At 37.6% G+C, this 10767-nt stretch overlaps 3 protein-coding genes across 4 annotated transcripts; 2 read left to right on the top strand and 1 right to left on the bottom strand.

Moving 5' to 3' along the window:
- Positions 1 to 443: 443 nt before the first annotated feature.
- On the bottom strand, positions 444 to 4369 carry LOC111810050 (probable protein arginine N-methyltransferase 3). Its single transcript, XM_023696629.1, has 7 exons — positions 3954 to 4369; positions 3285 to 3818; positions 3092 to 3189; positions 2841 to 2919; positions 2494 to 2754; positions 2255 to 2422; positions 444 to 1216 (listed from the first exon to the last, which is right to left on the bottom strand). Exons 1-7 carry the CDS (start codon positions 4263 to 4265, stop codon positions 758 to 760), a joined length of 1911 nt encoding a protein of 636 aa, XP_023552397.1. The 5' UTR covers positions 4266 to 4369; the 3' UTR covers positions 444 to 757.
- A 116-nt stretch (positions 4370 to 4485) lies between these two features.
- Positions 4486 to 6946, top strand: LOC111810128. Of its 2 annotated transcripts, none has more exons than XM_023696751.1 (6): positions 4486 to 4685; positions 4824 to 4961; positions 5091 to 5203; positions 5362 to 5537; positions 5618 to 5682; positions 6383 to 6946. In XM_023696751.1, exons 3-6 carry the CDS (start codon positions 5196 to 5198, stop codon positions 6653 to 6655), a joined length of 522 nt encoding a protein of 173 aa, XP_023552519.1. In that variant the 5' UTR covers positions 4486 to 4685; positions 4824 to 4961; positions 5091 to 5195; the 3' UTR covers positions 6656 to 6946. The 2 variants fall into 2 exon arrangements, with proteins under 2 accessions (XP_023552519.1, XP_023552599.1); XM_023696831.1 differs by having other exon boundaries at positions 4844 to 4961.
- Positions 6947 to 7435: 489 nt separating this feature from the next.
- On the top strand, positions 7436 to 10695 carry LOC111810255 (NADH dehydrogenase [ubiquinone] 1 alpha subcomplex subunit 6). Its single transcript, XM_023696946.1, has 2 exons — positions 7436 to 7742; positions 10307 to 10695. The coding sequence occupies exons 1-2, from the start codon at positions 7530 to 7532 to the stop codon at positions 10490 to 10492; spliced, it is 399 nt and encodes a 132-aa protein (XP_023552714.1). The 5' UTR covers positions 7436 to 7529; the 3' UTR covers positions 10493 to 10695.
- Positions 10696 to 10767: the final 72 nt, after the last annotated feature.

Genomic DNA, 10767 nt, shown 5'->3' on the forward strand with positions numbered 1-10767 from the left:
AAAATAATGAGAAACATTTTGAAAGCAGATATTAGATGAAAAAATAATATAACAAGACCAAAATGACTTTTTTACTTTAGAGACCAAATAAAATAATCTTGAAACTTAATATTATTTAAACAAAAAAGGTTAGAAATATAAATAACCATTGAAGATACTGATTTTCAATACGGACATTGAAATATCGAAAGAGCTCAACCAGAATGTAATACTATCAATTGTGCAGCACTTGTTTTTGCTAAGTCGAGTTAGTCGAGAAAATTTAGACAATGGAAATTAGAAAATCTTCAAAATTATACCATCGACTTCGCTGGCATATGAACACTTATCCCGAACTTTCAATTTCATCTAATTAACATTTGTCTAAGGGTTAGGGTTCATTATACAAAGCAATTGTATAGGCAGATTTAGTGAATTCCTAAAAAGCCAAACTCCTCGTTATGTTGTGAAAATGCAAGAACAATAGAATACAATAATCAAAACAAAACTAATACACCATGATATTATTTGAATCACAGAGCAAATGCTTCTCAAGTTAACTAGCTTAACTCGTTTACATTCTCAATACCTATTAATATAACTTGCATATCAAGAATCAAGAGTCAAAATTGGTTACCTCCATGGATGAATCTTCTGTTACTATCTAGCGACCCATGGAGATAGTACAAGCCCCGAAAGATCATTAAAATCTGGCCACTTTTTAGCCTGAAACTGCTGATTCATGATTCAAGCATCTGTCATTTACGCTTGCATACTCCTATCTTAATGTGAAAAGTTGTACAGGCCAGTCGCGGTTCCGACCATCACCAGCAATCCCAGTAATCTCTAGTGAAATATCAATGCTTCGATGTTCGGGCGCACGGACAATGCTAAGGCGTAAATGAACTTTGACAGCAGGGGAGGCATGGCTACCTACTGGTGCTGATTTGTTGGTGGCAGATTTTCTAGATGTTATAGCAATTGGCTCTGTGAAGGTTAATATGGTTTGAGACCAGTGAGTTTTGGGAGTGTGGGGAGATGTAGACAGAACAGCCGGTGATTCCTTGCAAAATCTGCTTGTGAAACCAGTTTCAAACCATAGGACAACTCCGTGACACCAAGATGCTTCAACTTCAACATTATCTGAGTTGCTTGAAGGATAATGTAAATTTGGTTCCAAGTCCGTACTTGCAGTGAAGTCTACTTCATCAGGATGCATAGTTGCAAGATCGAAAGTCTGTACAATACGGGGGGAAAAAAACGAAGGCATCAACTCCCAAGCAAAATTAGAACAGAAAAGAAAGAAAACAGCAGCCGAGATTAAACCAGTCAAACCATTTTGGTATCCACAAGATATCGAGAGTGTTCAGAATGCACTCCGATCATCCTAAACCATACTGTAACAGCCCAAGGCCACCGCTAACAGATATTGTCTATTTTAGCCCGTTACGTATTGCCTCAGCTTCACGGTTTTAAAACACGTCTACTAGGGAGAGGTTTCCACACCCTTGTAAGGAATTTCTCCTCTCCAACTGATGTGGGATCTCACAATCCACCCCCCTTGGAGGCCCAACGTTCTCACTGGCACACCGCCCAGTGTTTGGCTCTGATACCATTTGTAACAGCCCAAGCCCACTGCCCACCGCTAGCAGATATTGTCCGTTTTGGCCCATTACATATCGTTGTCAGCCTCACGATTTTAAAACGCATCTAGTAGGGAGAGGTTTTCACACCCTTATAAGGAATGCTTTGTTTCCCTCTCCAACCGATATGGGATCTCACACATACATATGATATATCCTTAAAAATGAAGGTACGCACTAATCTAGTAATTGTGGAAACAGCCTAGGACTCGCTGAGCATTTCAAGCATTTGCAGAAGAGATAAGAGACGAAACAAAATCAAACAAACTAGGACAAAAAGTACACGAAACCTACCAACCCAGCACAATGGAACGAAGTTTTATCTATTCAGCGAGGGAGAAATCACTAAGTAATGAAGACCAAGAGTCCGACCCACCAGATGCACAATGCACGATGATACAAGAAATAGCGTTCCTAAATGGGAAAACAGTATTCACAAACAATGTAGTTAACACATTAAAATATTTTTGCCCCAGTATCTATCACGTCCCTTCTCAAGTATTCTTCTTCCTGATCTAGAAGGAAGAACACTCATGATTCTAGGAATCATGAAGAAAATGTTTCACCAAGCTGTAGTAGTTGAGTGCAATGCGTTGACAATTAATAAAAAAATTTGTTTGGGTATTACTTACATGGAGAATTGCAGTACTAGTTACCAAATCATTAGCATCCACAATGTCGACGATGGGAGCTTTGGCAGCATCCTTTACAAGTTCCTTCCCAACACAAGACATGCTGAAACCATACACATTTTCCCAAAATGGAAGACTAGTTCCACCAGCTCCAAATCCTGCAACAAGCTGAAAAGTAGATAGAGAAATTACTATGTGAACTATAATTTCAAAATTAGACCTTGATAGTGCAGACTTACAATTGTGGCAGTATCTGGTAAGATTGCACCTCCAGGCTTCAACCAACGATCCCTCGCAAAGAGCACTGAATTGAGCATTGACTCATACAGCAAGCAATACCCCATCCATTCACTCACTAATACGTCAACACTGTGAGGCTGAATCTCTATGTTCTTATCAAGTTCTTCTACCATACCATGAACCACTTCTATAGTCCCACTTGACACGCCGCAATCTCCAGTCTGTTTCCCGTTCTGCCAGAGGCCATTGTCTTTAGCAATCTGTAACCATGTCCCAGCAAATGAGCTACTGTAAAACAAATCATCAGAGAAATAAAGAAACTAAATGACTGAAGTTGATTCACTACTTGGGTGGCCACTGTAGCCATCTTTTCACTCGCTTCAACCGCAAGAACTCTCGATGCACCCGCTTTTGCAGCAAAGAGACTAGAAAGAAAGAGGAACAGATTAAGAGACATAAAAGTTGTACTTAGATAACCAAACTTAGCTGAAAAATTGTTATTATAATGGTAATGTTGAGATTTTTAGAAACGAGTATCGACTTCGAAAGCTCAAATGAGAAATTGCAGCCAACTGCACCAGTTTATTTCCAGCTCACCTAAGTATGCCTGTTCCACAGCCTACATCCATCACAGCTGCATTGTGGAAGAGAGATGGATTTTGCAAAATAGCATGCATATAGGCTTCCGTTCTGACCTGCATAAACGGTAATGTCGATGATATATCACTTCAAAATGAAATATCAGTTTATGATGTTAAATTCAAAAGCAAACTGGGAGGTAATACAGCACCTTGTCGCTTAACATCTCTCTGTGTATGCCAAAAGAGCTATATGAATCAAAGTAATTTACATTTGCATTCTTGATATCCATTCTATCAACATTTCGTCTGGCTATTTTTAATCGATCGTCTTTCAGTCCCAAGATTTCTGTGGTTTTCACAGTATTCTCAATCTCAGCCTCTAAGTTGCTTGGAGCATTCAAATAACCATGTAAAGATGAACAACAATCTTCCATTCCATTTTCTTTGTTCTGGTTTGGATGAAATGGAAGATTTTCTCTACTCATTTCATCACGATTGCAATTACCTCCCTCGGTACCCGCACTCCTCTGAAGATCATTGTTAATGAGTGAAATTTCATCATCCTCTTCGTCTTCTGCAAAATTGTACAGGAGCGGATCGTCTTGCCTGAAGGGATTTAGATATTTATCATCATCCCACAAAGCCTTTACGTCACTGAGATTTAGTGTTTTGTGTAAATGGTTCTGTAAATCCTGGTTTGATTGACACAAGAAACCACAGCTCCAACATCTGTTTTCTGCTACCTGATCATAACCAGAAATCGTAATATAACACGCTAACACCTTTTCAGCAGCTAACAAGATTTGTAAGCTAAGACTTCCGAATCAAATCATCATGAATTTGTAACAAAAAGAAAAAAAAAAAAATACTTGGCTTACCTGAGATCGTATGTAGTTGATAACTTTGAACGAACCATAAAAGTCTAAACCCAGAGTCCTCCTGATGCCATGAAAATCGAAGTAGTGAACCAAGTTGCAGTGATTGAACAGCGCATCGCAGTCATTATACTTCGAGTTGCAGAACAGACACAGAAAATTCGAATCAAATGCTTCTTCGCTTCCTTCCTCGTCTGCATTCCAATCATCCCAGCCGTCTTCTCCATCTTCTTGCTCGTCGTCGTCGTCTTCCTCTCTCTCAAATTTCTCCGTGATGCATATTTCTTCGTCGAGATCATTGGGAAATCGATCCATGGTGTCTGTCGAGAAAATAAACAGAGTAGCAAATGCCGGCGATGCTTAAACCCTATGAAGTACAGTCCCCAGGGTTTTGCCTTTCATGTCGTACGGACGATATTAAAGTTAATTAAAAAAATATTTATCTCATTTATTTGGTAATTAAAAAATCGTATTTAATGAATTTTTCAATTAATTAAATTATAATGTTTTCGAGCTAAAATGTGAAAAGAAAAGAAAAAAAGAATAAAAGGCGACGGAAGAGTTTGACTAATATAACGTTTACATCTTTCAATGATCGAGAGGATTAGATGAAACTCCGATTTCTTAGCTCAGGCGGCCATTTTTCCCGATTCAAGCTTCCATAGATAGCCAGACTGGTAGTCTCATCGCCATTGATTCGACGATCATTTTCTTCGACCAGGCAGCTGTGCGAAGGTATTAATGGAAGTTGTATTTCTACTGTCTCTCAAGCTTCCGATGGAATTTCTTTCAGTTTTCTTGTTTCTGAAGCTTCTACTTCTGCCAGTTCCAGAATTTGATACGAACTGAATCGAACGGAGTGTTTAATTGCAGATTGCTACTTCGATTTGCAGGATCCGGTGGCTTATGGTCAACTAGCAGTCACCGTCGGAGCAGCTCGTGCCACCGCTGGGCAGCTTGGACTGGGAGGGGGTGGACTCTGCTCAGATCACTCATTTGTGGTGAATCGAGGTATGGTTAGGGTTCCAGGACTGAACTTAATTTTACAACAGATTAAATGCACAGGAAAAGTCGTTGATCTTGAAACTATTACGTTTAACGTGCGTTTGCAAAGCTCTAATTCATGAATTCGATTTCCAGTTGGCTTTGCTATCAGAAAAATTTGTAGCTCTTAGAGATGGAACGGATTGACATAGTCTGAAATTGAGGGATTTCAGTATTAGTATCATCTAGCTTCGCTTCACCATGGACGAGTAAGTAATCTCCCGAATGTCTAATGGCTATTCTCTTAATGGAAGCTAGTGAAATAGAATGGCTATCATTTTAGTGTTATTAGTGTTGTTTGCCTGTTTGCACTTCCATTTCGGTTGTTTTGGTTTTGGATGAACCACGTAGTGTTCATTCCATATAGGGAAAACGCCATCGAGGATTTGCAACGCTGCAGGCGGGACAGACAAATACTTCTTGATTTTGTACTGGCTAGTGGCTTGATTAAGAAGGTTGTAATGCCTCCTGGGGCAGTCACACTCGATGACTTGGATCTAGACCAAATTAGTGTGGATTATGTTCTTAACTGTGCTAGAAAAGGTGATTTTCAGTGTTCATAACGATATTATTTAGTTTCGTTTATTTAAAAAATATTCTTATGTTATTATCTGTCGAAATAGGTGGAATTCTTGACCTATCTGAAGCCATAAGAGATCACCATGGCCTTACAGGGTTCCCTCAGATGGTAAGTTTGATTCACATGCAATTCTCTTGGTACGAAATAAGGTGATTTAATCGTGTCACAAAAATTTCATGGTAGATGACAAGATCCATATATTGTTTTAATCATGTCACAAAGGTTTCATGGTAGATGACAAGATCCATATATGTTGTTTAGATCTAAGAAGGCTTTATTGTATTGTTTTTTAAGTTTTAGAGAACTATTTTTAAGATTACAAGTTATATTCAGCTTAAAGACGATGAAAGTTGCCATAACTTTTTTTCAAGGCTATAAATAGTCATTTTTAATAGATGATTTTGGAGGTTAGAATGAAAGTTGCATATTATGCTGCCATACGTGTTCTTTTTGCATTTCTTGTGTTTAGACTTGCATGCTAAGTCATTCAAGTAATCTTGATCAAGCTATCATGTAGACTATCATGTAGATTGATTCAAATCACTAGTTTAAAAATTAGTTTTCTTTACTCTTGATCTTGATCATCAAGATAATCTGTTCCAAAATTTTTCCTCGGGTTGATTTCTTGTCGTTTTTTGGGTTGGTATGAATCCTTGTCGTTTTTGGGGTTGGATTGATTCCTTATTATTTTTGGGGTTGTTGAATAATTTAAATGTAAAGATCTCGTTCTTGAACAAGATTTTTAGATCAAATTCTAGGATGAGTGTTAATAAACTATTGCTAATTTATAAGTTATCTTGACATCCAGAATAATTCAGGTTCTGGGGATGAATTTTTTGTTACGGATTTAGATTCTTCAGGGCCACCTCCAAAAAGGGCACCACCACCTGTTTCTGCTTCCACACCTCCTCCTGTCTATACAGCTCCCGCAGTAGTTGCACCAACACCTATCCCCACACCGTCGCTAACCAAAACGAATGTATCTAGATCAGGGTCTTTGGAGTCCTCACAAGCTCGGGGACTGACTGGGTATGGCATTGAGGGTGCTGGGGGACGGCCTTTTGGTCGTCAGGAAGATTGAAAATGTAGCTACCGGCCCCGGTAACCGACCGAAGCTGGCTCGTGTTACTGCTGAATGTGATGAAATGTAATACTCGAGTTACAAACTTCTTCTGGGATTGGATTTAATATGCATTTGGAAGAACGGTCAGACACTTCCATCCATTTCGAAAGGTCGTGAGCTCTTTTTAGTTGCAATTTGCACGAGAATGGACCATGAAACTTGAAGTAAACTTATGTTTGCTTAGATATGTCAATGCTCTTCTTGTTGTATGTCATTAGTTCAATGACAATGATTCAAATACTTTATATATATACTTTTTTTTTAGATGTTTAATTTAATTTTATTAGATATAATTATTTAAAATATCTCTAAATTTTACAATTAATTTAAAAATTACTAATATACTTTCAAAAGTTTAATATTATTTTTTTTATGAATGTTTCAAAATTATAATAAATTCAGATAAATTTAAATCGCTATAGTTTTTTATATTTTAAAATACTTTAAACTTTTAAATGATTAAAGTGAAGCATTAGGTATAATTTTAAATAATTTTAGATCTTATTATCATTTTATTTCATTTAGTTGGTTGAAATTTTTATTTCAAATATGAATTTAATAATAATAATAATTATTATCGTTATTATATATATATATTACGAATTAAAATTGTTTTAAATGCTTTTAACTAGACTTTTTAATTTTAATAATTAGTTTTAACAAATTAATTTTAATCCATAAAACAAATGTATTTTTTATGGTTTAAAGCCCATCAAATTGCTCTTATATATAAACCAGGCGCGTGGGAGGCTGCGAGGAGTAGCGCGAACAGCAATAGCCGAACGAGTTCACTCATTGAGTTGGCGAAGGCAGAGAGAAGAACTCAGAAAAAATGGCGTTCACAGTTCGAGGTCTGAAGGTTCCGCCCAACTCCGCCAGTCTGGAAGAAGCCCGGAATCGAGTCTTCGACTTCTTCAGATCAGCATGTCGATCCTTGCCTGCAATCATGGACATCTATAACTTAGACGATGTCACTACTATTTCTCAGATCCGCTCTACCATCGCCTCCGAGATCCGCAAGAATTCCCACGTTACGGACCCTAAGGTCTCTCTTTCCTGCAATTTACTGTATTTTTTTCTTAATTTTTGTCAATTTATATATGATTTGGGAGCGTCTTCGGGAGTTTTGTTGAATTCTTCATTTCCTTAAGTGGTGTGGATAAACTCTGGGGACTTCTTGTCTTTGTGTCTATTAGAGACGTCTGAGAAAGGATTTTTGCAGCTATCTTTTCCATCAATTAGAAACGAAAGCCTTACAGAAATAGAAAAACGGATAGAGGAGTTTAGAGGGTTTATCTTTCTCGTTCTTGTCGTCGTTGTAAATCTATCATTCTGGAGAGTTATTTTTGCTGAGTCAAATAGATATTGGTGTTCTGGCAGTTTTGCATTTGCAACGCAACCGGATGATTTCTCCCTCCTAAAGATTGGGCACATTAGATAGGGTTGAAAATGTAGATGAGTTGTGTTCTTCCGTCCCTTCACGAAGTTTTTCGTGGATAATCAATTCAATCCATTTTTATTTTTTGGGGGCTATTCCTTCTAATTCTGGGATATTGTTTCACGGTGTATGAGCTCTTTCAGTGCATTTGATGGTAGGATTCTTTGGACAAACAATCAATTGTTGACTTTTTGGGAGAATTTTTCTCAAAGGAGTTCATTGAAGATAGGCGTGCAAATACAAGTTTGAAAGAATCTAGGCCTAGAACTCATTTAATTGCTTCTTTCTGCTGCTGCAATCTTAAAAAAATGATCTCTTTTTTGGAGTCTTCGGTTAGAAAGAAACAAGAGAGTTGAATCTTTATTTTTTGGTCAATCAACTCCAGCTCTAATTGAGGTGCCTCTTTTTAAGTCCCTTGTGTATTGTCTCTGCTATATGTTCCATTTATCAATGCATTTTGTTATGATGCAAAAGTTTCATGATATTACCATAATCTTAAATTTTTTTGGTATGTGAGAGTATCTGATGAATCGATAGATATGCTGTCTCTAAAAAAATTATTATTAACAGCCTAAGGGCAAGGGAGAAGAGAGAACCCCCTTCCACAAACAACTAAAGGAAAGCTCTTGAATTGATTTGGACCATGGTTAGCTATAGTTACAAAAGAAATTGCATGTACCTTTAATTACTAGATATAATTCATGCCTGTGCCATATTATCCATTTACTATTGTTTCATCTTTTCATCGGGTGCCGCCAATTTGTTTCCTCAAACCTTGGTACTCCATTGGTTTATTGTCTTTCTTATGGTTACTATCTATTTATGGTGGAACCTATTGTTTGGTGATCTACAGTTGCTGCCAGTTGAATGTTACTTGTAAATTTGTCATTTTTGTGCTATCATCTATGTGATGGAGACATTCTCTGTGTTCATTGCTTTAGAGGTGAGTTCAAATTATTTTATAAAGACAAAACGCCCGAAAAGAATGCGATTAGCAGTTTGACTCTTGACAATTGACCAATTTCCCTTGGATTTTTTGCTGGGGCATCTTGATTTCCAAATGAAGCGTAGATGATTTTGAACATCAGAGGTTTCTAGAATATTGCACCCCGTTTGCTTACTACCACCTCTAGTAATTAAAGGTACAAGCATGTTTATTTTACAAACCCAAGGAATTAGTTTTAATATTGTGTTTCTTCTGTAAATCATTCCTTTGGTATTAACTACTACACATCTCGATGGCCGATCCAAACAACTTAAACCTTTTAGATACTTTGCTTCCATGGGAAATTTAATCAACTTTGTTGGATTTTTTTTTTTTCCTCCGTTTTTCGGGGAAATCACTGCCTTTAGGCGATCCATGGCGGATCACCAAGTGACCGTGAGGGAAAAAAAAAGGAACTCCTCCAGTCGCTTCGCAACGGCAGAGTCTCATTTATGGCATAGTGTGGGGTCTAAATCTTTCAGAACTACAAGTTGTAGTTTATGTGTAGAAATCTCGCTGTGTGTGGTAAATTAAGTGTAACATGTTACAGAAGCCGCTTGGTAGTAGGGTCTTTCTAGGACTGTTATTAAGAAACTGCTGGTGAAGGTTAGAAACTTAGACGAATATTTTTTTAGCGGAGGTGCTCCACTTATGGTGACGGGCAGGGTAGGTTTAGCCTCCTTTCACCCAGTGGTCTGACAATGTGAGCACTTCTGCATATCTGTGTGTGTAACAATTCGAAATGCCTCGACTTTTTTAAAACAAGTTCGAGTCAAATAGTAATGATTCAAAACACCTCTTTTTACACCATTTTGGAAACCCATTGACTCAATCTTATGGATATGTAAAATACAGGATTTCCAATCCTAGCAGGAAAGGGAGGGAAACGGATACTCAATTTAAACTGAGTAAACAGAATCTCATACTCGATCTCGTGTATAGAAGTGTGTGTGAGTGAGAGAGAGGGAGAGAGAGATAGTAGCTTCGATCAATTGATATCTGTTGTACACCTCATGCCCCAAGTAAGAAGCTTGCGGTGCACTTCGAAAATAATTTGCATTCGAGGCATGGAGGTTGTAGGTGAAGATTATTTTAATTTCTTAAGATTCTTTTCTTTACACTGTCTTGGAGTCAGACTGCGAATGTGAAGATTATTTTTACAGTTTCTGACTTTTCAAGTTTACAGGTGATTGACATGCTTCTTTTCAAGGGCATGGAAGAGCTCGGTAACATTACCGAACATGCAAAGCAACGGCATCACATCATCGGTCAGTATGTGGTTGGTCGCGAAGGACTCGTGCAAGATGTGGGTTCCAAGGATCAGGGCATATCCAATTTTCTCAAAAACTTCTACAAGAGTAACTACTTTTGAACTTCATCCTTCCTTGAATATGAAACATCCATAGTTTTTATTTGTGATCTTGAGAAATAATGAAGAAACTATGTGTTCTCTGGACAATGAACACTCCTATTTGATCGTTTTGTTGGATTGAATTGTTGGTATATTATGACCGCTGTAGCTTTTACAGAAGCAAAGCAATCCAAGATCTTTGGTTCTATTTACACCGTTTTTAATTATTAAGCCCAAATGGTTGTCTACTCTAGCTTTAGTTCCAGTTGTCTTCGTTTTATCATTGGCATGTTTAT

This window comes from Cucurbita pepo, chromosome LG01 (genome assembly GCF_002806865.2).
Source record: "Cucurbita pepo subsp. pepo cultivar mu-cu-16 chromosome LG01, ASM280686v2, whole genome shotgun sequence".
Classification (NCBI taxonomy): Eukaryota; Viridiplantae; Streptophyta; class Magnoliopsida; order Cucurbitales; family Cucurbitaceae; genus Cucurbita; species Cucurbita pepo.

Coding starts and splice junctions, on each gene's coding strand:
- LOC111810050 (XM_023696629.1), bottom strand. CDS start 4,265: ATGGATCGATTTCCCAATGATCTCGACGAAGAAATATGCATCACGGAG. Junction 3,819..3,953: donor TCAACTACATACGATCTCAG/GTAAGCCAAGTA, acceptor GGTTATGATCAG/GTAGCAGAAAACAGATGTTG. Junction 2,755..2,840: donor TGGCTACAGTGGCCACCCAA/GTAGTGAATCAA, acceptor ACATGGTTACAG/ATTGCTAAAGACAATGGCCT.
- LOC111810128 (XM_023696751.1), top strand. Junction 5,538..5,617: donor TCTTAACTGTGCTAGAAAAG/GTGATTTTCAGT, acceptor CTGTCGAAATAG/GTGGAATTCTTGACCTATCT. Junction 5,683..6,382: donor TTACAGGGTTCCCTCAGATG/GTAAGTTTGATT, acceptor CTTGACATCCAG/AATAATTCAGGTTCTGGGGA.
- LOC111810255 (XM_023696946.1), top strand. CDS start 7,530: ATGGCGTTCACAGTTCGAGGTCTGAAGGTTCCGCCCAACTCCGCCAGT. Junction 7,743..10,306: donor CCCACGTTACGGACCCTAAG/GTCTCTCTTTCC, acceptor TCAAGTTTACAG/GTGATTGACATGCTTCTTTT.